Source organism: Danio rerio, chromosome 25 (assembly GCF_052040795.2).
Source record: "Danio rerio strain M-AB ecotype USA chromosome 25, GRCz13ab, whole genome shotgun sequence".
Classification (NCBI taxonomy): Eukaryota; Metazoa; Chordata; class Actinopteri; order Cypriniformes; family Danionidae; genus Danio; species Danio rerio.
In genome coordinates this window covers 22,502,080-22,529,269 of record NC_141045.1, presented here as the reverse complement: position 1 = coordinate 22,529,269, position 27,190 = coordinate 22,502,080, and the positions used below count along the sequence as shown (strand labels likewise).

At 36.4% G+C, this 27,190-nt stretch overlaps 1 protein-coding gene across 9 annotated transcripts in view; it reads right to left on the bottom strand.

Moving 5' to 3' along the window:
- The window catches only part of erc1a (ELKS/RAB6-interacting/CAST family member 1a), an 80,040-nt gene extending 54,731 nt beyond the window's left edge, over positions 1 to 25,309 (bottom strand). For 8 of the 9 annotated variants that reach the window (XM_087310739.1, XM_087310735.1, XM_087310740.1 and 5 more), the window contains exons 1-5: positions 25,148 to 25,309; positions 21,184 to 22,032; positions 7,917 to 8,294; positions 4,887 to 4,961; positions 168 to 323 (exon numbers count right to left, since the gene is read on the bottom strand). In XM_087310739.1, coding sequence (XP_087166865.1) covers positions 168 to 323; positions 4,887 to 4,961; positions 7,917 to 8,294; positions 21,184 to 21,870 — 1,296 coding nt within the window. In that variant the 5' untranslated portion in view covers positions 21,871 to 22,032; positions 25,148 to 25,309. 9 annotated transcript variants of the gene reach the window in all.
- Positions 25,310 to 27,190: the final 1,881 nt, after the last annotated feature.

Below are 27,190 nucleotides of genomic sequence, written 5' to 3'. Positions count from 1 at the left end.
ACATGAACTTCAAAAAAAAAAAAAGAAGTGATCTCTCAGCAAACAACGGGAGACATACAATAATGCGTTTCTTCTGACCATTTGTGTTCCGATCACCAAAAACACGTTTAAACCAGGAGGAAATGGCAGAATCTTGATGTGTTATTTTAAAGCAGAGAGCGCAATACCTTGTTCTTCATGAACTTGGTGTGGTTGCGATAGACTTCCATCTGCTTGGCTTCCTCCTGCCGCTCTTCACAGCTCAACATGCTGCTGGAGCGAAGCATCATCACCTGGTCCTCCAACTCTCTAAGGCCCCGCTCCAGAGAACCGATCTGAGAATCCTGAGAGACACGTCAAAATGAGTCACGCCAGCTTTAATGTCAATAATGAACAACACCGGTGTCTCAATTTGGCTTCACAATGATAGGAACTTGGTAGGAATTTAAATTTTGTAGCTATTTATTTAACCTCAGGCCAGCCCAGATCAATGAAAGTTGTTTCCAGAGAATTAGGAAATTGATGGAAGACCTTATTTTTTCCATCTAAGGGACTTTTGAGCCAGGGGAACTTTTTCATAGTTCCTAGAACTATTGGCAAAATTATATACTTTTTTGTGTGTTCGTATTACATGATCCGGAAAATGTAAAGATGTACCAAGTCCTATTTGTTTGAGTCAAATGGGAACTATTCAAGTCAGTTCATTTGATTATTATAAGTTTATACTACAATGACTTTTTTATGAAATTAAGTATTAAGGTATGTGTCCACCGAAGCAAGCGCTCTTCCAAAACTCTTAAAGAAAAAAAAAAAAACGCCTAAAGCGGATGTTCAGAGCTTTGCCACACTGCAGGTGTAGAAAAAACAGGCCATATTCATTGACAACAGCTGAAAAAAATATGCTCACTTCATTGGACGGACACTTTGGGAAAACACTCTTTGGTGGATATAAACCCTTATAAACATTACAATCAGGCCATTCTTAAAACATGCACTCAAAAAATGTGGTTTCATTCATCATCAAAATTAAGCATGCATTCATTCATTTTCCTTCGGCTTCGTCCCTGATTAATAAGGGGTCGCCACAGCGGAATAAACCGCTTCAAAAAGTAAGCATTAACGTTAAAAGGATAGTTCATACAAAATGTAAATTCTATCATCATTTACTCATCCTCCACAAACCTTTTTGAGTGGTTTTTGATCTTCACAAATGAAGATATACTGAAGAATGTTGGGAAAAGCAGCAATTGTATTTCCATTTTGAGTTAAATGTATTATGGATGTCAACAGTTGTTGTTTTTTTCCAACAGCCTTGAGATCAGGGGTGCCCAAACTTTTTCTTATAAAGCACCAAAAACCAAACTGGACTGAGGACTGTGGGCCAAAGCTTAATGTACGAAACAGTATGACATTAAATTCGCCATGGGAAATATGACAAATTTATGGCATGGGTAATATGCTAATATTTAAAAATAACTAAAAAAAATGTTTCTTTAAAACATAGTAAAGTTTTTAGCAGTATCATTTTAGGCATTTTATAATGAACATAATACAGTAAAAACATAAACAATCCCATTTATAGAACAATGGAGTTCAATGCTGATTACAGCAGTTGAGCTGCTCCTGCCTTTGCCTTGATTTGCTCGCCGATGCCTTGTGCATCTGTCAACTGACAATATTTACGTTTTAAAAGTCTGATTTATTTACAACATTTAATTGAAACATTTAATTGTAGTTGTGGCTCCTCAATATAAAAAGAACCTAAAGTTTACATTAAATTTGAAATGCTGATTTCCATCAAAGGCATTCGCCCCAACCACCTCCCCATCATTCCCCCTCTCTTTTCAGATGGGATGGCGGGCCAAATCAAATGTTACCATGGGCTAACCACCATGCCGCGTATATGATAGTAAAAAGTAATGCACACCGGACTCGCACATTCACATGTTATTTAATATGAAACTATTCAGATGTCACTCTGTGGTGCAACAGAAATATGAAGAGTCGTAGCTGGGTGCCGCAAACAGCCGCCTATTTGGGGTCCCGTGTGCATACCCCAATAGAAATCTGCGTTTAGAATTCTAAAATGCATGGCGACAATGACAGACCTATTAGAAATGAAAAACAATATGTTATGATAAGGGGGTGGCTCGGTGGCACAGTGGGTAGCAATGTCACTTCACAGCAAGAAGGTCACTGGTTCGAGCCTCAGCTGGGTCAGTTGGCATTTCTGTATGTTCTCCCTGTGTCCACGTGGGTTTCCTCTGGGTTTCCCCCACAAGTCCATAGACATGCGCTACAGGGGAAATGGGAAAGCTAAATTGTCTGTAGTGTATGTTTGTGAAAGAGAGTGTATGGGTGTTTCCCAGGGATGGGTTGCAGCTGCAAGGGCATTCACTGCATAAAACATTTGCTGGATAAGTTGGCGGTTCATTCCACTGTGGCGACCCCTGATTAATAAAAGGACTAAGCCAATAAAAAAATAAATGAATGTTATGATAAGCACATGAAGATACAACATACAACCAAGGATAATTTGGACAAAGCCACAATGAGCGCCTCCTCTGCCATGGTATACTGTAGATCTTTTTCTTAGAACGCAAAATTACCCATAAGGCTTTGCGTGTATGCGCAAGGAGGATGCTAAGAACTTTCAAATTCAGACAGCTTTGAAATGATAGTTTTAGGCCCAATCCCAATTCTACTCCTTAGCCCTTCCCAATTCTCTTCAGCTTGAAGGCGTAGGGCTAAGAGGAAAAGGTAGATAAGCCCTTCGAACAGATATTTTTCAGGACCATACTCAAAACCAAATATATTCATAACCACGTTCGTGTTTTACTGTCTTGCTTAAAAAAACGCTAAAATGAAAAACACTAAATTTCGCTATCTATAATCCATAATAATAACTCCTGTACAGCAGTCCCACAACATTCTGACACTCGATGACACTTGAATACCCTGTCAAAAACAGTCTAGTAGCTGCGAATGGGCTTTTTTTACATTGTCTACTACAATGTTAATGTTGTTTTTGGTGTGTTTACACAAAATAATATCGCCACTGTGTAAATGCGCACTAAAGTTACGATCTTATTGTCACATTATATCGTTATGATAACATAATATTGTTGCCTTCAGTTATTTCCTTAAGATAAATACCAAAAAAAAATGTAACTGGAATAACTACAGCAGTCGCGATCGTCAAACTCATATGAAGCAAGAGATATGATGACGTGTGCAGGTGTTGTAGTGCTGTCCCATTTTTTTGGGGGGTAAATTTTGAAACCCTTCCCCTTCACACTTAGTTTTAAGGGCCAGGGGTAAGGGGAAGGGGTACAAAAATAGAATTGGGATAGGGCTTTAATCTATCTTATGTGCTTTTAACGTCTTTGAACTGTCGATCAGAACCACCTCCTGGACTGATTATTTAAAATATGCGAACTAATGGGATGGAAAACAACTGCTGTGAGGCATTTTTCCCTCATCGTCAGACGGCATCTTGTGCCATTTAAATAGAGTCTCGTCATTGCTAATGTGATCATTTTCTCTTTCTTTCAAACATATAACCAACCCAAACAAGTATACTTCACTAAAATGTTTGACACACACACGTAGCCTACTGTCCCACTACCACAATGATTGAATAAGTGTCACAAAGTGAAAATAAAGTGGCATTTTGAAATGACAGAAAAACACAAACCATGGTAAATGCTACACAAAACTAACTAAAAGTAACATAAACGGCTCCCGATTAAAATTGACATGCAAATTTGCCATTAGAGTATTAGTTACAGACTTAAGTTTAATGCCAGTATTATGGTTTGTTCTTTATAATGCAATTAGGTATTGTATGTGCGTGTGTGTGCATGCGTGTGTGTGTGTGTGTATTGAAGAGCCACAGAGTATAGTATAACTGCTGACAGGTCGGGAACAGTGAAGCTGTATTTTAGCATCTGATCTGATGGCAGACACTGAATTAGGAGAGCATTTTTCTCTTATACTTGAAGCGCATCTGACAGAAGTATAACTGTTTTAACCCACGTCTTTCTTTCAAAATTAGTTTTGCATCACAAAAACACTTAAAACAGTTTTGACACCAAGTTGAGAAATGCTGCTCTGGCTGATGACAATTCTTAACGAAAGTTCTGAGCACCCTACCGGAAGGCGCTGGTCACTATGGCGCCCTCCATGCAACAACGAAGAAAAAGGTCTATAACAGTAAAAAAAAAAAAAACAGTGGTCATGGCAACTTTCTACTATAAACAGAAGCTTGCCCCACCTCAAAGCTCTTCTGAATGGTCAGCTCTTCTGCTTTTAGAGCTGACTGTGATGAGCTGTGCTGCGTGTGAAAGTTAAAGATTGTGTGTGGCGCGAATGATGTTAATGTAACAGTCAAACACGCATGTTTACATTAGAAAACAATAGAAAAGTAGCGCATTGGAAAGAAAAAATCGCATTCTGTGTGCACATTTCCTTACTAAAAATGTAGAACTGCTTGAGTGTGAGTGAATGGTCAGTGAATTTTCATTTTTGGGTGAACTATCCCTTTAATAGCCTAAACAGAGAGCGACAGTCGAGTTGCATAAACAAAACTTCATTGATTTTCTTCAAAGGGAAACAGATAAACCTCGAAAAACTCACCCATTGCTTTTACAATGCTAATCAATTATATATACTTTTGATGAAAAATAAACCAATTGAAGTCATATAAAGAAAATTGTGCCAAATTAGATCTTTAGCTCCGCCCACTCCCATGAATCTTTTTGATTTGATTGGATCGTTCACAATGTTTCATGGGACTGTAGTTTATTTTGATCAGTGAAGACAGAACGTTATTTTCCCTCCCTGCCAGACAAAACATAAGCAAACAGTATACATAAACAGTATTAAAACAGGGGCTAAAGTATTACCTTCATCTCAATGACAGTCTGAAGAGCTTTTGTTTTGGTGGTCTCTGGCGTCCCCTCGAGGCGGCGGTGCAGCTCCTGCAATTTAACACACATGTTTGCCACTTCCTTCACACCAGTACCAGAAATAGAGCTCTCAGATACGCCATCATACCTTAAGGGAGGGCAGCGTTTTTTTGTCTGTTTGTTTTTTTGCTTTTGCCTGTGTCTATCACACTGCAGAAGCTGCTTTCGAGTGCAAATGTGTTCTGCTATCTAGTTCGATTACAAATCCTAATTTTTACGCTTTAAAGAGAGCAGATGCCTTTATTGTGTGACAGGATGTTGTGATGTTGTTCATTCACTACAGATATTTTAGATATTTAATATTTCATTTATTTGTACTTTTCCTGAGAAAGGAGGTGCTTAACCTTCAGAAAACCTGGTCGTCATCTTCAGAAGCATGTAGTTAATATTGTATGAGTGGCTTTATTTGTCATCCATTTTGTATGAGGTTTGTCAACCATGTTATTCAATCTAAACTATATTATTCCAAAATACACTTTAGATTCTCATTTATTAGATTGTATTTTATATAAATATATATGTAAATTTAAAAAGCTAGTTTCTCAAATAAAAATGTAATCAGAACATTTAAAAACTACATTAGACACTAGAGAGTAATGAGTAACTAAATCTTTGCCAAATTATTACCACCTTTAAACAGTTTTCAATTGTTTTAGCACATCAGATTAAACTAAATGAGAATTAGACATTTCTTTCTATTGTTTTTTCTTATATGTAAAGGAACGCCTCACTTTTGTGCAAATAGGCTCATTTTACAAGTTAAACAGTTGAGTTTTAATTCAATCATTTTTTAAACTATTCAGCCAATCACCGGGTCTGATGAGTAATCTTTTAGCTTAGTTTAGCAAAAATAACTCAATCAGATTAGACCATTAGCATCTTGTTCAAAGTTTAGATCATTTTTCTATTTAAAGCTTGACATTTCTGTATTTACATCGTCCTCTAAGACCAAATACATAAAATTATTTTTTTTTTTTAAGTTTGTGCGAGATGCTAATGGTCTACTCTGATTCAATAATCTATGCTACGCTAAGCTAAAAGTGCTCCTGCCAAAACCAGATATTCGTGCTCTCTTTATTTAGTTTCATAAATTTACATAAAATAATTACAAGTAATTTACATATGCAGTGTCCCATTTTTCATACTTATACTACCCCCTAAAAGTATGTACTCTTTTGTGTAGGACATGCATATAATAATATAATACTACTTCCTCGCTATTGTTATGTTGCTTAGTTATGTCTCCTGTCAAACATCTCGACACATCATCCACATTTCTGTCATATTTATTTACCTACTATATTGGGGATTCAGCAGCAGCAGATTAATCTGTCATTTGTGATACTTTCATGCATAGAAATCTCATCAGGTCTTTGGATAAATAAGCTTTTACAAGTCATCTTCCAAATAAGTCATTAAACAAGTTCATATAGTTCTTGCAGTTGAAATATAACACGGAAAATGTTCATTCATTCATTCATTTTCTTGTCGGCTTAGTCCCTTTATTAATCTGGGGTCGCCATGGCGGAATGAACCGCCAACTTATCCAGCAAGTTTTTACGCAGCGGATGCCCTTCCAGCCGCAACCCATCTCTGGGAAACATCCACACATACACACACACACACTCATACACTACGGACAATTAAGCCTACCCAATTCACCTGTACCGCATGTTTTTAGACTGTGGGGGAAACCGGAGCACCCGGAGGAAACCCACGCGAACGCAGGGAGAACATGCAAACTCCACACAGAAACGCCAACTGAGCCGAGGATCGAATCAGCGACCCAGCGACCTTCTTGCTGTGAGGCGAACGTGCTTTGCGTCGCCCGCAGAAAATGTGATTTAAATATTTTCCGGTTAGTTAGATATTAATTAATAGTCATTTAAACAAATTTACCGAAGCCTCTTGACTTGACTTTGATCTCGTGTGTCCGCCGTGTTTGTAGTTTATTTACACGTTTTTCCATACTTTGTAGTTCTAATCAAATTCACATCCAACGCGCAATGTATTTTCGTTAGTATTAGCATTATGTATTAGCAGTTCGAGTACGGACTGTTCTGCACTTTGAATTTTTACTGGAAATAGCAAAATATCCGGAAACATTTAGCATACTCTTTTCAACAAACTATAGTTTGGGACACACTAATTCTATTTTCAAATACTATTTAGGATGGATAGTATATGAATTGGGCAATAGTTTGATTTAGTTTCTGTTATAATAGCATCTAAACTGCATTTTAAGAGTTCACACTTAGCTAATGATTGGTAATAAGCTAGTTTGGCATGCTGTCCCGGGAGAGAGCCCTGAGCTCATAAGATCCTCGAGCCCGGAGCTCCCTCCCGTTGCAGGGCGAGAGGGGAGTTTGAGCTTGGGTAGATCTCCGCAAGCACGGGGAGAACATGAACTCCACACAAAAATGCTGTCCGGTTGGGTGGATACCCGAGCCAGAGGCATTTTTTGCTGTGAGGCCGCAGTGCTAGCCACTGGGCCGTCGTGCTGCCCTGTTGAAAAGAGGAGGAGAAGGGGTGGAAGGGGGGATTCTTCAAGACAAAGATGACTAAAGGTAAGATATTTGGTTATTTATACTGGGTTAGGAATAGTCTGATTGGTGGTTCGTACATTAGCTTGACTCTGGGCCAGCCGTGTCAATCATAAGCACGTGATCCTCTCGAAATTAGTTTATGAATAAACTTCACTTTGTCAAAAAGTATGTCAAATAGTTGATTTCTAAAACTCAAAATAAATCAGACTTTTAATATTCTGTTTTGACATGTATATCAAAAATTAAGGAACAGTCTAAGAAAAACATCTAAAAATATAAAAATAACAGAGGGATTTTGGATTTCAAGCTAAAGAGTTCAATATTTTTCAAAGCTAAATTTAGACCAAATAAACACTGTTACTTGTATATGATATAAATGTAATATTTTGTAATGTATGTTTCATCTCCAGTTGTCACACACCTCTCTGAGAGCCACCAGCTCTTTATCCCGCTGTTCTAGCAGGTTCTCCAGGTGGTGCGCATGCATCTCTGCATCTGCCAGGCGTCGTGTTCGCTCATGATCTTCTTCACTGGCTTTAGCTGACGGGCCCTTGCTGTGCAACATCTCCAGGAGCTTTTTGACAGAGTCATCGCGAGCAACGAGCGTCTGCCGCTGGGCCTCCATGCGCAGCTCCATCTCCTCCAGCGTACGGCGGAGCAAGAAGAGCTCTCGAGCCTGACGTTCCTGCTCCTCACTGGGTTCGCAGGCCAGAGGCTCCCCGGGCGGCTGGAGAAGCTGGTTCAAGTCACGCTGGATACGCAGCTCGGCCTGCAGCGCCTGCACTGTTGTCTGCAGATGCTGTAAGAGGTATGAAAGATATGCAAATTATTAAGATTTAACAGCATAGTTCCAGCCCAGGCTTATTAGAAATATGTTTCAATGCACATTTCAGATGACAAATCCACTAGAAGGCGCTATATAAATTTTTGTAAATCTGAAATATGTTACTTAGACTACTTTTTATTGTGTTTCAGATACACGTCCTTATTGTACACATCTACAAGAAGAGAGATCTTTATACAGATTAAATCACGTCAGTGTTTTGTGGTATTTGTTTGGTGTTGTGCAAAGAACTGCACAAAATATTCTTTTATTCGTCGATTATAAGTTTCGGTAAATATCATTAGTGTAAAAAGAAGCAAAAGTTGTTGGTGTCATATTTCCCCATGGTGTTCTTACCAAAAACTGCAATCAAACATGTTTAAGTATGTCTTTGTGGTTTTGCAAAAATGTAGGGCTCTATTTGAATGGTCTAGGCACAAAGTCTAAAGGGCATGGCGCAAAAGCATTAGGGGCCCTATCATACACCCGGCGCAGTGTGGCGCAAGGCGTGACGCAGTAGTCTTTTGGTAGTTTAAGCTTGGCGCAAGAGTCGTTTTGAGGCGTTGCGCTACTCTGTTTAAATAGCAAATGCATTAGCGTTCATTTTTGCGCCCATAGGCGTTCTGGTCTAAAAAGGAAGGCATTCTGAGGCGGACCGCTGGCGCATCGCTATTTTGAGAATCTATAATAGATTTTTCATTAGACCAAAACTAACCCGGTCTAAACTCCAGCGCAGAGTTGCGCCTCGCTTACGCACTGCTTAATACGCACAAGAGAGCAATAGGCAAAATATCTTTACATATGAAAAAATTTAAATATTAAGGATATATATAGTATATAATAAGAATAGATATAGGATATAAATATAAAGGATTAAAATATAACAAAACATATTATTTTCTAGCCTACATAAATATGAAAAACCACTGCTTTTATGTCTTCTTCATCTCGGGAGGCTTTTTCAGTTCATTCATAACAATTTGCTTTTGTATAATGTTATTATTATTAGCAGTATTATTTATTATATCCATATTTATATTTGTTTTATTAAAAACAAGCTTAGATTTGCCCACCTGTCAGGTTTTAGACCATATGGGGCGCAGCATGTGTTTTAGGATATAACTCAGGTTTTTGAGCACATTTTGCTATTATTATTCATTTATTCGTTTGCTGGAAATTAGAACTGAATTTAGAAATAGTTTTGAAACGAATATTTGCGCTTAACAAACAAAAGTATTTATTTATAGACTAATTGATGTCTGTGCGTAAAGGTTTCCCTATCCAAGAGCGAAAGTGAAAGTGATCCATTATCTCTCATTCTCACTCAGTAGATGCTCTGTTTAACAGTTTTCTGTTAAAAAAAAACTGTTAACTGTTAACTCTTTGCTTGTGAAATGCTCATTTCTTTCCACTTAGACTTACTTTGCGTCCTGTAAATAGCGAATGCGCTCTTGGCACGATGCAGCTGACTCTTAAAGGGAATGGGAGATGAGTCTCTAATTGGTTTATTCTTAAAACACGCCTATAACTCATTAAGAAAATAAACTCAACCCTTTTAGACCATGCGCCGAAGCGCAAGGCAGATTTCCCGTCCTTAAATTAGCAAAAACGCGTCCTGACACGCCCTGAAAGCATTTGCCCCCTGCGTTTTGCGCTTTGCGCATGGACCGTCAAAATAGAGCCCTAAGGGTGTGTCTGAATCCACTTTTGCTATTTGAAAGATGGAAAAATATGCTTTGCACACTGGCACATGGTCTCAGAGGGTTGCTTATTCTCTTAATGAGTTATGGGTGTGTTTTGAGCATAACGTAAACCAATCAGAGTTTCATCTCCCATTCTCTTTAAGAGTCAGTTGCGTCGAGCCATGGCACATTTGCTATTTACATGGCGGACTTTGTAAGTGGAAAAACTGCACGCTTCACTGGCGAGAAAACAAGGATAAACAATGAACCTGCTCCATTCAGTTTCTTTACTTTCTCTTTACTTTACTTATACTCTTTACTCCTTTACTTTCGTTGATAAGGAATCGGTGTTGTACGCACTTCACTGAATACATCATTTAGGGGCCGATCACCCTAAATGCGCATTTATGTTCCAAAAACACGAGGCGCACCACACTGCATTTTTTGTTGACAAAAAAAAAAATAAGCGTGGTAGGATTTTTTACGTTTCGAGGCAACATTTGAATCAGCTGGTATTCTATGAGGGTGTTGCTGTTGATATAAATATAACTTTATTATTTAATAATATTGTGAAATTCAAGATTTGAAAAGTCATACAGCTCTGGATAACTCAAAACAGCAACCACAAGTATCTCCTCCATCTTCAAAAGTCTCCATAGTCGTCTTGACAACACAAACACTGCAGGCACCTCAGCGGAAACCCCACCTCTACTTTCATTTGAGTGGAGAATGAAAAACACGCAAGTGACGTATCATGCTTTTTTCCACTTAGAGTTGACTTTTTTCAACTGCCAGCGCACAGCGCAAGGGTCAAAACCCGATGCACGCAAGATTGCATGAGCAGCATGCAAAATGCTTGCTGCTGTTAGTAAATCATTCAAAAAAGGCGCCTCTCAGCGCAAAAAAGCACATTCAGTGTGATCGGCCCCTTAGCCTACATAGTTAATTTTGTTTAAGTGCAAAGATTTGTTACAAAACTATTTTTAAATTCAGTTCTAATTTCCAGCAAATTAATAAATAAACAATAATAATGAAGTGTGGTCAAAAAACTGAGTTATATCCAAACACACGTCCTATTCTTATGCCCCATATGGTGATGCAAGCGTCTCCAAAACATGACAGGTGGACAAATCTAAACTTGTTTTTATTAAAACAAATGGAAATATGCAAGAAATAATTAATATTGTTAATAATAATATTATACAAATTCAAATTGTCATGAATAAACTGAAAAAAGCTCCCACACATGAAGAAGGCATGGAGGTGGTGGTTTTTTTATTGATGTAGTAAATAATAATTTTTATAATATTTTAATCCTTTATTTTTTTTCATATGTAAAGATATTTGTGCATTGCTGTACATCCTGTGTGTTTTAAGCGTTTGATCTTGCATAGGCACATAACTAATGTGCTCTGCGCTGGACTTTAGACCAGCTTTTACTTGGTCAACGACACAGTCAGTTTCAGTTTCCCAGAATAGCAACATGCCATCAATGGCAGTGGCTCAAATGGCTCAAATTTGCTATTTAAACAACGTGGCGCAAAACGTGAAAACTAGGGTTGCTCTGATCTGAAAATAGCATCAAATCGTGCCAAACACCTCTTGCGCATTATTGCGCTAGATGTATGATAGGGACTGTAGACTGGAGCATGTAATGTGAAAATTTAACAACCATCTACTCAATCTTAAGCGCTAACAACTAACTTTGTTTCTTTTTTCTGTTGGATACAAAATGATATTTTGGAGAATGTTCAAAATGTTCAAGATTCCTCAAGATGTCTACTTTAGTCTTCAATGTTAGAAAGAAGCTTGTTTTTCTTTAGATAAGTCAAGAGTGAGTAAATAATGTCCAAATTTCAGCGTTTTGGTGAACTATCATTTTAATTAAGAAAACTTCACAATGTGCGATATTAAGATTGAAAGTTTGTATATAAAATAGAGTTGGGTGATTCATCTAAAAGTAATCTAAATCAACATCTTTCATTTTTCCAGGTCAATCCTATTACTGATCACTGATTTATACTTCTGTGTCGAACGTACGGGCATGTTCCGGCGCAGCCTTCGCGCAGTTGCATACCCGCAAACCTCTCGAAAAATGTAACTACACGTCACACGTTTGCATAACATTGACAATGATTGGAAGCTGCGCCAGAGATGCCTTGAGATGGCAAATTTTTTACTACAATAAAATTATCATTTACATTTAAATATTTTTTTACAGATTCAAAAAATGCACTGTTTAAAATATTATTTACAAGATATACAATACAAGAGTTATTTTACTTATTTTTATTTTCTACTTTTGAAAATATTGAAAATAATTATTTATGTTTCCAAAAGTGCAAGTTATTTGTTTTCACTTTAATATAATAAAAAAAGTGACTGTTGGTTTTAGGCAAAGTGTGTTTTTCAGTTGCTCAGCGTTGATGTTCAGTAAATAATCATAAATAGTAAATAGTGTGTGTTTCCTTCAATTATTTTAAAATCAAGTAATGCACCCTTCGTTCAAAAATCTCTCACTTGTAATATGAGCAGATTTACTGTACAAAACCTGTCAATGAACTGTGAGGGCAAAAAAATAAACAAATAAAATAATAGCTCATTAATCGTAACAGGGGTAAAATGTTTAATTAATCAATATTTTGATTTTAGGCCAAATCGCCCAGCCCTAATATAAAATGTATACTATTCTATATATTTTCTGATGATGAGTAAATTATATCTTGCTCATTGTGTTTTTGTCCTACATTGTCAGGATTCAATCTGTCATGGATTAATATGGCACAAAAACAAAACACGACTATGTGGCGGTAAGTTCTTGTCTTACTGTATATATATATATATATTACAATTACAAAGTTTTTGGTGTCGGGCTATGCCAGGTTGGACTTACAACTTACCAATAGCCTCAGAGCTCAAGTAGCAAAGCTAAAAATCAGGCTGCGTTTTCACTGTCAAACCAATTTAAACAATTAGTTAAGGGCAGGTTTTAGTCTCTGCTTCCCTGTTTTCCCTTATTTACATCACTTTCAGTTAAAGCATCAGACTGAATAAATACAGCAAACAAGTATACCAGAGTATACAGAACTTATGACAGTGAAATATGAAAATTAACTTTTTCAACACAAAGCTATGTTGTTTTGGATTTTGTTTTACCCTTATAACAAAAAAAAACCATTCATTTCAAAACTGAATGTGTTTACTTGTGTCATCTTTAATATTTTAGTTTGATGATCTGAAACATTAAAGTGTGAAAAATAAGACGGGGGGAGGAGGGCAAATACTTTTTCACACCACTGTATATGGCAAAATATTAAATATTACATTCTAATAAATAATATAATCATCTAGCCATCTGTAGTTTGATGTAAAAGTGTATTTATCAGCTTTTATTTATTAAAGTATCTTATTGAAACAATTTTTATTTATCAGTGAGTACAGTTGAATCTAAAGCACCATCTTTAGTAGAAGCAGTAATATGAGTAAGCGCTGTTGTAAACATCTCATGTAACTGCTACTACTACTTGCATCAGTTAAAATGAAGCCACTGTACAATCTCAGCTATTGAAATAGAACCTCAATATGAGATAAAGCCTTATAAATAAGGCTCATTTAATACAATTTCCTCTAACAATCCTAGATTTATACAATCAATCTGCTCTTTTCTCTATTTTTGCTATTCATCCATTCACAAAATCAGCCACTGAGATGTGACTATGCTACATCGCAAACCTGATGTCAGCCAAAAAGCAACTGAACAACAGTAATTATACATTTTCTTAATCGTACACACATACACAACTGTGCCATAATTAATGGTAAGCTTTCATTAAGCCCAACGGGCCCAAAACTACTTGCCAAGAATAAGAAACACAACCCAAGCTTCAGAGCTCGCCGATGATTCGCATAATAATTTCAATCTTAAGCGAACAGTGTGAGGAGCGTGATAATGCTGATTATGCTAAGAGTGAATTAGCAAGCTGTCGTTAGCTTAGCGCTGTACACCCCTTCATCTGGAAATCTGTCATGACAGCCGTGTTGCGGTGAATCACAGTTTGAAGCTCATCATTCTAATAAGGGAGAGTTGCAAATTATGCAACATCAATGAAGGACTCTGCTAACAATACCTGCCTCAGTATCTCAACATATTGCATTTAATGGCAGGGGTGTATTCAAATAGAAACTTTGGTTAGTGGTCACTAGGCCCACATTGAATCTGTCCGTGAAGAAATCCCCAGATTTTTAGCCCACTATTGAGTCTTTTTATTTAATTGTGTAAATGTGTTTACTCTTATTTTTTTATTTATTTCAGTTCTATCATTGACAAATATGAAAATGTTTGGGGCAGTACGGTGGCACAATGGATAGCACAATTACCTCACAGCAAGAAAGTCGCTGATTCGAGCGCCGCCTGAGTCAGTTGGCATTCCTGTGTGGAGTTTGCATGTTCTCCTCGTGTTTGTGTAGGTTTCCTCCGGGTGCTCTGGTTTCCCCCACAAGTCCAAAAACATGCAGTACTGGTGAAATGGGTAGGCTAAATTGTCTGTTGTGTATGTATGTGAATGAGTGTGTATGAATTTTTCCCAGTGATGGGTTGCAGCTGGAAGGGCATCCACCGTGTAAAACATATGCTAAATATATGCTTAGGGACTAAGCCGAAAAGAAAATGAATAAATGTATGAAAATGTTCATATGATTTATTTACAATTCAGTTTGTAAAGTAATATTTTCTCTCTTTTAGTAGATATATTAAATAAGAGACTTGCTTTGCTTACCAATTAAGTGAATCTAATTAAATTTACATTGTAAACATTAAATAAAATGTATTTAATGTTTTTAGTTATGATGCTCCCAAAATCATTCCTCATAAATCCACAGATTTTTTGCAAAATAATAAAAATTATAGAATAATAAAATTTGTGTTTACAATGTTATTTGCTAGCACACATTATTCTTTATGTCACAGGTGTCAAATCCAATTCCTGGAGGGCTGCAGCTCTCCAAAGTTAGGATTTAACCATATATAAACACACCTGAGCAAAATTAAGTCATTTAGGCTTGTTTAAAATCTACATGTAAATATGTTGAAGAAGGGTTCTATACTGTATATATATATATATATATATATATATATATTTTTTTTTTTTTTTTTTTTTTTTTTTTAACAGTTCCACAACAAATAAATTTAAATACTTTACTATTGTGCAGTTCAAAAACATTATTGTACTTCGTATAAATTACTAAAGTATTTTAGAGCACAGCATCAGAACTAGCATTATTGAATCTAACATGTACTTCTTGAGGTGTAGTCACGTGGAATCCTGTTTCAGAAATAAATCCTCACCCTCAGTCATCTTTTCATCAAGTAAATTTCTCGTGTTAGCGACGTCACCGACGGGAACAAGAGGTGCCAGTAATGCGCCAAAAAGTTTGTTGTCGACCACCATAAAACAAGAAGAATAAATCGTCATTTATATCATCATATGGATTTACTTTCATCAGCTAGACACCGGCCTTACAGCTCTGAGAATGGCGGTGGCATCATTTAGTAATCTGCGATTGGTAAATGTAGCTTGTGTGAATGCTACTGCACTACTTGACAAAAAAAAAATAGCTTCACTACTGAAAAGCTATTTGATTTAGAAAGTAGTGACGCTACCGTCATGCTACTGAGAAATGTAGTTAAGCTAGTAGCTACTCCCCAACACTGCAAACAAAAATAGTGGACAGCCATAAACAAGATCTGCTGAAACTGCAGGGAAACATGAAGATCTTTATTTTCCCCGTCATTAAAACTCTGTTTTTCATGCATGTATCTAAAGTGGATCGACCGATGGAAATAATCCATTTGTCAACAAGATACATTGGCAGTCAGTAGGGGCCATTAAATGCTTATGTTTAATTTTATTATTATGAACTCAATTTTACGAATTACAGATTTTGCATCTTGTCATGTTATGTTTTTCTTAAGGTTTCATTGTTTTCTGCAGTTGTTTTTTTAATTTGTTGTCCACTGTATTTCTTTGCCTTTTTTGTTTTTTTTATTTATTTTTCAGCATTTTTGCCTATATTATGATCGGACAGTGTGCAAGTGAAGTTGGAAACAGAGAGATGGAATCGAATACAGCCGAATTCAGGATTTCTGAAGTGCGATGGCACTATATGTCTCTGTGCTACCCACATGGCTATTGACATCAACTTGTTTTCCTTTTTCTGTAATAAGACTAAGAAGGCATTAATATTTTAATTTGTTGGCCTATATATTAGTTACACAGTATTTTTAATTTTCTTTAGCTTTTGTAATGTTTTTAATAAAATTAGTTGTCAACAGTATCTGTTTACTTTGTGGTTTTGTAATAAGGCTTAGGAAACATTCCTATGAATATGTATAGTTAATTGACACATGTGGTGTTCCTATTGGTCAAAATCAACTTAAATGCAAATCAAATTCTGTATTTTTAATGAAACCTTGAAAAACTGTTGCTTCATTTAGTTTTACCTACGTCATCTCTGCCTGGCGTATATTTACTCTCCATCTCTATGAAACATCACTGCAAAATGTCATCTGTGTCCGCCACTAAACAATAACTCCCTGTCAACAATTTGTGTCTCTTAAACAGAGGCAATGTGGAGTATGTACAAACTGATATTAATCTTTAATAAGGCTGTCAAAATGCTAGACAGCATGCAAAATTTCAATAACAAAAAAAATTAAATAGTCAAAAAGTCCAAACGGCTGCATGAGACTTGATTTAATTGAATTCTTTTAAGCATTTCATATCATATTAAATTTTATTGTAAATTTTCCTTCCCAAGATGAACAAGCTTCTTGTGGATTCAAAGTGGTGAGTAGTAAATTGCATAATTTGATGGTGAACTAACCCTTCGATAGGATCACAGAATATCTAAAAAGCCTTTCATCCTTAATTAGCTCAGATGTGTTGCTCATCGAGCATATTGTGGCTTGCAGGAATTCAGGCAGTGAACACAGCAGTGAGCCGCACGCAGCAGGACCAGGATGTCCATTTCAGGATTGGCCGTTAGGATGACCTCACAGAAGAGGTAAACTTTCCCCTCTCTTTTGAAGATGAGCTGGACCTTTAATCACGCTATTTCCATTCCTATAAATCTATGAAAATATATTGAGGCAATAAAAATGTGATGATTATATCATCGCTGTCTAAAAATAACTCTAGCCAGACTAAGATGGTTTGCTGGTTGTAACTAGTTTAAGCTGGACAGTTACTACCTCGCACATGCATTTCAATGCAGTTTTGGGAATGGAGTACTGTTGAATTGAATAGTGTGCAGTATATATTGTTTAAAAAATAGCATCTATGCCGTTTTGCAGTTTGATCTCCAACTTAATCTCTTCATTTTTGTTAGTGAGGCAAAAACATGTCTGATATGACAGGTTTTGCAATCTCTATAACAAATATATTAGCATTTGAGTATGATGTGCACATTGTCACTTTCTTAGTACACAGTGTGCATATTATTTACTGCAGAAATAATATTGTAGTGTGTTTCTTTGCTATTATTTCTTTACATTTAAAAACATTTAAAATAAGCTGAAAAATGCTGAAGCACTTATTTCCAATGAGCCTGTGTTGCATGAAACACAATTCTGCATATTTTATGTTGTTTACACAGAGATGGTAACTGTATCACTGTCCTAAGTTTTAAATCCATATGTTTGCATTTTCAGGCCCCCAAAAACAACATTTGTTATTGTACAGCCAAAACACAAAAAAGCTTCCATCTTTAAAGGTGCAAAAGGAGATCTTGGCATATGCTAATGTTAGCCTGATAGCACTGAGAGCCTATGTCTTACCCAGCAAATCTCCATCCAAAGTCACGCCTCCTAAACACATGAATGCACACTAGACAACATTACTACAATACATGTAACATTCACCGCCAGTGTTAGGTAAGTTAGAGTAATAGATTATAAATTACTGATTACTACTGGAAAACTGTAATCTGATTACATTACTGATTACTTCATGTAAAACGTAATCAGATTACTAATTACTTTACTTTGAAGTTTCTTTTTTAAAAACATATAAAATATACCTATACACATTACAATGGGTTGATCACAGCAGCTTGACAAATTCAAAATACTTAAAAAGTTAAATTTAAAATTTTCTCATCATTCACTTTTTCCAGAAGAAAAACATTTAGAAGAAAACTGGATACCTGTAACCACTGGCATCTATAGTATGCAAAAGCACAGCAGTGTGTGGGTGTTCTGTGTTTGTCTGAGGTAATTAGTCTACTGAAATGTGTATTTTCCAAAGTATGAAGCTAATCGGTCAGTTCTTGTCACATGACTCATGGTGTTCAACTGGGAGCGCCTGAGAAATGCGAGTGTGCACAATATGCTCTCCAAAGATGCGTGTGCGGAAAAGACACAATATGTGAAACGCTTTTCTTTGCATTGAGAAGGTACCTTCTTTTCCGTTCCTGCACAAAATTACAATTTATTTTAACAAATTAGTTGGGCCGCCCTGTTTTTGGGCACCGGTGACCTCCTTGGTGAGAAGTATCGTCTTAGAATGCTTTCTGCTCAAGTGCTTGAACATGTTGCTGGTTGAGTTAAAAGCAGTTAAAAGTTCTTTTGAGACTGGACATAGACGGCATTTTCCAGAAATATTTTAGTTTTCACGCTCAATAAAACCAAAAGTAATGTCTTCCACTTGAAGAAGCAGCCACTCTCGACAGCAACCATTCAAGCAATTTAAAAGCGCATGGTTAGTAACTGATGTTGCAGCAAAAAGAAAAGAAGCATTTTTTTCTTCCAAAAACGATATTTGTAACGTGACACATTTAAAAATTTAAAGTGTAAATTTAAAATGTAATTCGTTACATTACTGTGTTCCCCAAAAATGTAATTAAAATACAGTAACACGTTACTGTGGAACTCGTTACAACTATGATTACCGCAAAGTAAACTTTTTACAGTGAGTAACTACAATTCCAAACTTAAAAAGGAAGCAAGGTTGTTCATGTTTTCCTGCCATCCTCCGTGTCAACTCTGTGTCCATGTCTAAGATGCAATCTTATCTGCGCAAACAGTGGGCGCAAGATAAGGTATGCAATTACATATTTTGACAGGCATGTAGCCTATCGAAACTTTTCTTGGCTCTACACCTAACACAGAATATTAAAATAGATATAAATACATTTGGACCAAGTAATATAATTATTCCTATCAGGATATGATAAGATTTTCAACCAAAATTTGTTGCTTAAGTAAGTCTGCACGATTCTAGCAAAAATGTGGATCACGATTTTTTTTTTTGCTTAAAATCAAGATTTTCTCACGATTCTTTAAATGTAAAATAAAGATTATTATGATTAGCCAATTATTGTTGTACATTCTCAAATATATGGTAAAACAACTATAATAAAATTAGGACTACTGAAGGCGACACAGTGGCGCAGTAGGTAGTGCTGTCGCCTAACAGCAGGAAGGTCGCTGGTTTGAGCCTCGGCTGGGTCAGTTGGCATTTCTGTGTGGAGTTTGCATGTTCTCCCTGCGTTCGCGTGGGTTTCCTCCGGGTGCTCCGGTTTCCCCCACAGTCCAAAGACATGTGGTACAGGTGAATTGGGTAGGCTAAATTGTCCGGAGTGTGTGAGTGTGAATGAGTCAGTGTGAATGTTTCCTATAGATGGGTTGCGGCTGGATGGGCATCCGCTGCGTAAAAACATGCTGGATTAGTTGGCGGTTCATTCCGCTGTGGCAACCCCAGATTAATAAGAGGATTAAGCCGAAAAGAAAATTAATAAATGAATGTAGCTTAAAATGCTAAATTCTGTATAGTCATTGACTTGAACAGACTTTCATTATGTCCTGTTTGTTAATTCACTGTAAAATGATGACATCAGAATACAACTATTCATAATTATAAAGTTGATTTATTATATTTAAGACATGTGCTTGTCATCTGTCATTGACAGCATTATTAGACCATTTGTTTTCACTGGTAAAATGAGACTTTTGTCATTATCAGATTCCTTCTTGCATTATATTCAACATTATAGGCTAATTATAGTAAACATTTATTTTCATGCACAACACTATGTGTTCACTATGAAAGAAAAAAAAATATCAATGCTTGTCGTAATCAAAACTCTAAAATGCCAAATGATCATTTAAATGATGTGCGCACAGGTTTCACTTTCACTTCCACGTGCAGCTCATGGCTGCTGTCACTGTAAGAAAAAACACATACTTGCAAATCAAACCTCCTCCATGGCCCTCAAACGATTGCTCTGTGCAACAAACTAAACGTTATTTACAACTTCACTACTTGTTATTCAAAGCCTATGCAGGTTGTGTTCACTAAAGTAGGCGTCATTTGCATGCACACGCGAGTTCTTGGAAGTAAACAAACAGTGTGTCAGCTCACGTGTGTTTTCCCGGCCGCGAATACATCATTATGTGAAGACAGAAATTACACTTTTTGGGAGAATTATACCTTATAAATACAGTTTGTGACACTTTTAACGCCATTTGAAGGTGTCAGTGTTGCTGTGAAGACTTGCGCGACTGCCTTGCTTCTCTCCTGACCTTGAAAATATAATTGGCTGGTTCTTAGAAAAGCAGAATTAAGATCGTGTATAGGGTCGAATCGAGATCGTGATGTTTTTTCGATTAATCGTGCAGCCCTATCATTAAGACAATCACCTATTGCACTTTAAAGTTAAAATCCTTTTCGTGTAAACTCAGAATAACAAGTTGCCATTTTACTGCCACCATTTCTGCTGTTCATATGACAGGGATATGTCAATAAATAGTATGTGATATTTAAAATGTATCATTTAATAATTTTCCTTCAGCTTAGTCCCTGATTTATTAGGGGTTGCCAGAGCGGAATGAACCGCCAACTATACACGTATAATACATGTTCATATGTATTATACAGCACATGCCTAGCACAACCTAGCACTGTGCTGGAAAACAAAATGTATCACTGAAAATCTATTTCCAAACATAAGTACACTTTAGATACGCAGTACCATTTAGTACTGATCAAGATCCTGATTTAAAACTACATTCCTTTAAGCACACGCTTTAATCCTAAATCCCACTGAAACCCCAAAACAGCTCTCCGATCAGCAATAAACGTCCACTTATGCTTAAAAAACAAGCATACCCTGCCAGATGTACCCACCTGTGTCTCATCTTGCACAGCGCGGTACTGCTCCTTCCACACTGATATTTTAGACGCCTCGTCCTTTCGCAGGGCACGTTCCTTCTTCAGCTCCGGGCTCCAGAAGCTTTTGATGGAGCTCATGGAGGAGCTCAGCTTGCTTTCCTTAACCTCAATCTCCTTCCGAAGGAGCTCGTTTTCCCTTAGCACTTCCTTGAGCTGGGCTTGGAGCTCCATGATGGTGTTGTCTCTCGCCTGGCGTAGGGAGTGAGGAACAGTTGAAGCTGCATGGATCTCGCCTCCAAAGCCCATAGAGTCAGTCGATACTGCCGGCACCATTGCCATGTCAGGTGTACTGCCGGTAACCGTTCCTCGGACTCCATAGGGTATGCTACCTCCAAAGCGACCCGTCGCTACGGCAGTCTTAGGGTGGTCAGATGAAGTCCCAATTGCGACCTCGTTGTCACTCATGTACATGGGACCTGACGTGGCGTAGGCAGCATTAAGAGATTGAATGTTCTCCATGGATAGTGTCTTGCCTCCAGAGCCGCCCGGACCTCCTCCACTTCCACCCATGCTGTTGGTGCGACGGTGGCCCATTCGGGGTGACCGAGGCAGTCGAGGCGATCTTCCCGAGTTGCTCTGGTTGTTTCGACCCGCACTGTGATTACTGTCCATTTTGCTCACAGAACGTGAACTTCCGTACATTTTTGGCAAATTTGGTCAATTTACCAAGGCAAAAATGAATGTGAAGGAATGTGCTAATACAAAGGCCAGGTCATCATCTTCATCTCATGTATAAGGAATGTGATCGGTCAAGCAAAAGATGGTCTTCTGTATCTTTCTGGCTGATGGAGCAAATGTGCTGCCCTGTGAAATGAAATCAAAAAGCAAAACATACTAAATGATATATCAAAGAGAGACAAAATGGCATCAAACATATATTTGAGTACTATTTATTATATTCTTTGCCTTACTAGCTCTGGGTTTCATGCTACCAGATGTTTGGTAGATGTCTAAATGATCTGACTTAAAGTTTGGTGGGGGGTGATCAAAAACACTACAATTGGTAAATGCTCAAAAAGAAATTCTACAAAACAAAAAATGTTTGCAAAATTATGTCACATATTAAACTCATGTTATATTTCTTTGAGTGGTAAAAATCAAAGTCCCTTAAAGGCAAGTCATTTCACTCGGTGGCCATCTTTGAAATGTTTCCCTAACCCAATGCATAGGCATTCTGTCTGAATGGGGAAAGATCAAATTCAATAAAACTGCGAGCAAAATTTACGATTAAATATTATATTAGGAATCACCAATAAAATTAAACAACAATTGAATCTTGAGATTAATTTCTAAATGTTTGAGTCACACAAAATCTACAGAAACTCCTGTCTAGTCCAAGCCCCTCCCCAGAGAATCGTCAGTCTATACTCAGTTAAATAGTTGGGTTAAAAAAAACCCAACATATAACCCAACTATAGGTTACTATATCACCTTCCCAACTATGGGTTATTTTAACCCAGTGCATTGAGTTATATGATTTAACCCAATGCGTTGGGTTGTTTTGATTAAATTTTATTTTTTACATTCTGCTATTCCTATTGCTACTATTACAAGTGCTACTATTATTTTATAATTATGGATGTGTATATAAATAACATGCAATTGCATTGAAAAAGCTTTATTTTCATTACATTTTAAGTTTCAGACACTTAAGGGTTTTTTGTCCATTTATTATAGATCGCCTAATCGCATGTTTGTATCATCAGTAATTAAGAGTGCTGGTGAAACGGATATAAAAAACACGACACGGAGAGGTAATTTAATTAAATTATATATATATATATATATATATATATATATATATATATATATATATATATATATATATATATATATATATTATTGCATTATAGCTTAAATAAACTTTACAATGCAAAAACAACATTATGTACGCATAATAATACAGCTGTTTTGTGTCAGTTAAATCAGTTGACTGTTAAAATTCTAAATCTTTAACCCAACTGGTTGAGTTATTAAATAAATAACCTAATAAAGGTTAAAAATAAACCAACAAAGCACCAAATATTTTAACTGGGTTAAATAATTTAACGTTTTTTAGAGTGTAGCAATTACTGATTGACACCTTTACTTAAAGGCAGGGCATCATTCGCCATGTTAACCATTACACTCTTCCCCATTCAAAGCACGAGTGACATGTCTTGTGTATTGTATAGTCATTGCTCAAATTTGTTATGATACTGTGCATTATTTAGGATGATTTTATATGGGATGCTAATATACAGCTCTAGAAAATTAATCACCATTTTTTTGGGTGTGCCATTAACAGGTATGTGTAATAATAATGTAATAATAAACTATTGATAACACTCAAAAATAAATGTAATCCATGTTTTTAGAGCTTAATATTGGGAGAAATATGTGTACGCATGTGTGTATTTAAAATATACAAGATATATACATTTATTTTTCCATTATTTCCAATAACGTATGAAAACATGCAATATGTTAATGTTATTTTCTCCAAATAAATGTCTCGAATGTTCTGAATTCTTTTACGAAATTCTGAAGAAACATTATCAGTAGTTTATAAATGAAAAAAAAATTAAAAATTAAAAACAAGGAAACATGTGCTTTTTATTGGCAAATCCAGAAAACCAGCAATCAGAAATGGTCTCTTCATTTTTTTCTGGAGCTGTACTAATAGTAATATAATTATAGTAATGCTTGGCCATACTGAGACATATTTAAAAATGCCCTAAAAATGTCAAATTGTTAATATTAAAAAAAATTAATAATTAAAAAAAAAACATTTTAAGGTCAAAATTATTTGCCCCTTTATGATATTTTTTTCAACAATCGACAGAACAAACCATCAGTATACAATGACTTGCTTAATTACCCTAACCTGCCTAGTTAACCTAACTAACCTAGTTAAGCCTTTAAATGTCACTTTAAGCTGTATAGAAGTGTTTTGAAAAAATATCTAGTCAAATATTATTTACTGTCATCATGGCACTGATAAAATAAATCAGTTATTAGAAATGAGTTATTAAAACTATTATGTTAAGAAAGGTGTTGAAGAAATCTACTTTCTGTTAAACAGAAATTAGGGAAAGAAATAAACAGGTGGCTAATAATTCAGGGATGCAAATAATTCTGACTTCAACTGTAGGCTATATAAATGGATTACAGGCAGCAAATAAAATACGATTTTGACAATGATTCAATATTAATAAAAGCCTATGTGTTGACTCAGTAATGTTAACCACTATAACAACTATAACATCAGCATTGTTAATATATTATTTTACACCACACGAGGCTCATATTGAAAATGTATTCACAAGCCAGATAGTGTAATGCATCTCCCATTTACTCACTGAATGAGTGAATCGAAGGAAAGGTGGGGTTTTATTGTAGCCTCACACTCCAAGGTTATAAACCAATTAATGTCAGCTGCTTTACCGACATTATAATTACGATCTACCAAGCCCAAGCCCATAAATGATATCCTACAACAGTATATAGCCAGTGTCCATCGCTATTGATGCAATAATCCTGTTGTATTTAGGTGAAGGCTGCTCTCAAACAAACCAAGACAAACCAAGCAGAAGCGTCGGCATTTCCCACACAGCACGTCAATAAGAATTGCAAATGCGCAAAATGACAGACTACAATTGTTATATCAGTACAATTTAGCACTAAAACGTAATGTTCCGTAAAATCCAGCCCTGCATTCGCTCAGCCTTCAGCATCCTCCCTCAATGTCCTTCTCCTCCACCATTGCATGGCTTAACATGTTTGCTCCTCTTTTGTTATTAATAGCTGTCCAGCAAATGCGACAGTCAATGAGAAGCGCTATTTGAATGTCAATATATGCAGATTTTAAATAGCCGAGCCGTATTTTAATGTTTAATGTTTAATCCCTACTATAGGTTTTTTACCAAAATCAGTTTACCTTGCGGCTGGGATGTTTCATCCGATATAGCGACCGTCTGTCCAAGATATTGTGTGATGGAGAGGAAGCGGTCTGTTTTTCTTTTCTTTCTATTGCTTAATGATTTTAATATTTGCAGACACAGACCAGCATCTTCCCAGAGCTGGAGGACTTCAGTGACGTAACGCCTACGCTGCGCGCTCACAAACACTCGCCTCTAAAATGCCAACGCCATGCTACGAAGGTCATTTTGTTTCAAATATAGGCTACAAGTATTTTGTTTTCTCTCACAAAAAATGGCGTTCGGTTTCCGATATTCACTTTGTGTGTTGTGCAATTTCAGAACTTAGTCTAAATAATTTTATTTAGTTAGATATCCTGATATTCCCTGTCATTTTAAATGGAAGGAAAGCCTTCATTTCATAAAAAATACATATGTTTTGTATATGTCATGATGGGACCTAAAACTTGAAAATATTATCTTAGTTTGCATCTCTCAATAGTCACCCTGCCCCTAACCATGTATATTTCCAAGCCACACTTCATCAGTCTGATAGAGAAAAGAGATAAACGGCAGCCGGTGGGGTTTGATCCCTCTTAAAGGCACAGTAAACATAAAACTGCTTAATCTGTCATCATTTTTGCACACTCGTTGTAACATTCATTCATTCATTCATTCATTCATTCATTCATTCATTATCTTTTCGGCTTAGTCTCTTTATTAATCTGGGGTCACCACTGTAAAATAAACTGCCAATTTATCCAGCATATATTTTACGACCCATCAACACTGGGACACCATCCATACACACATACACTACAGACACTTTAGCCTACCCAAATTCACCTGTACAACATGTTTTTAGACTTGTAGTGGAAACCAGAGCACCCGGAGCAATGACAAACAAATGACAAATTAAAAACACTCACCTCCTCTTTCTTCACTCTTTCTTGTGGGACATGAACAATCTTCTCCAACCTGCAATAAAACAAGAAAACACAGATAAAATATGAAAATAAATTTAAAACGAAAAAAACTGTAAATAAAACGAAATAAATAAATAAAAGTAAGTAAATAAATAAATACAAAAATAAATAAATAAATAGTTTCCCAGGTGGGTTGGAAGGGCATCCACTGCGTAAAAATGTGCTAAGTTGGCGGGTTATTCCGCTGTGGCAACCCCGGATTAATAAAGGGACCAAGGCGATAAGAAAATTAATGAATGAATGAATGAAAAAAAAAATAAGTGAAAATAAAAAAGTACAACAAAACAAATGTTTAATGAAATAATCAGAAAACAAGAACTGAAATAAAAAACTGAATAAAGAAATTGTGCTCATTAAAATTAGTCTTCTTTCGGAAATCCTCGAACAGCTTCAGAAATCTTAGGATTTGCAGAGAAATGCTATGCAAAAGTCGCCTCGTCTCTCAACCAACAGATTGTGATAGTTTGGGTTGTATTTTTATCATAACAAGCTCAACGAACTTGACCGATCAGAGTGCCATCTTGGGTCACCCCGTGGCCTGCGCCCCCCCTCTTCCCCACCACCTATGACAAATAAATAGAACAAATAGAATGCCGTTACGTCACAGGACAGCATACTGTTCAGAATTTCCTCAGAGTAACAAAATGGCAAATATTATGTCAACTGTGATTTTTACTCGAGTAAGTAGGATCACAACTGACATTGTCAACGAAAATCATCAGAGTAACAGGACAGCTTTTCCTAAACCTCCTACCATGATGAGAAGCCCAACAGGTGAGAGTTTACAAAAACAGTGTATTCCCACATATTATTTAATAATACAGTAAATTCTTAAGTAAAAAGTAAAATTATAATAATATATCCCCATGTACGGTTATTAGTGTACAGACTTAAGAGGCAAATATGCAACGTCTCTTAATTGTAATGTTTTTGTGTGTGTGTGTGTGTGTGTGTGTGTGTGTGTGTGTGTGTGTGTGTGTGTGTGTGTGTGTGTGTGTGTGTTCTTAAAATCTAGCTTTTAAGTTTCTCCTTTCCACTCAACAGAAACAGGGGAAAAGCATTTTTGTATTACTTTAA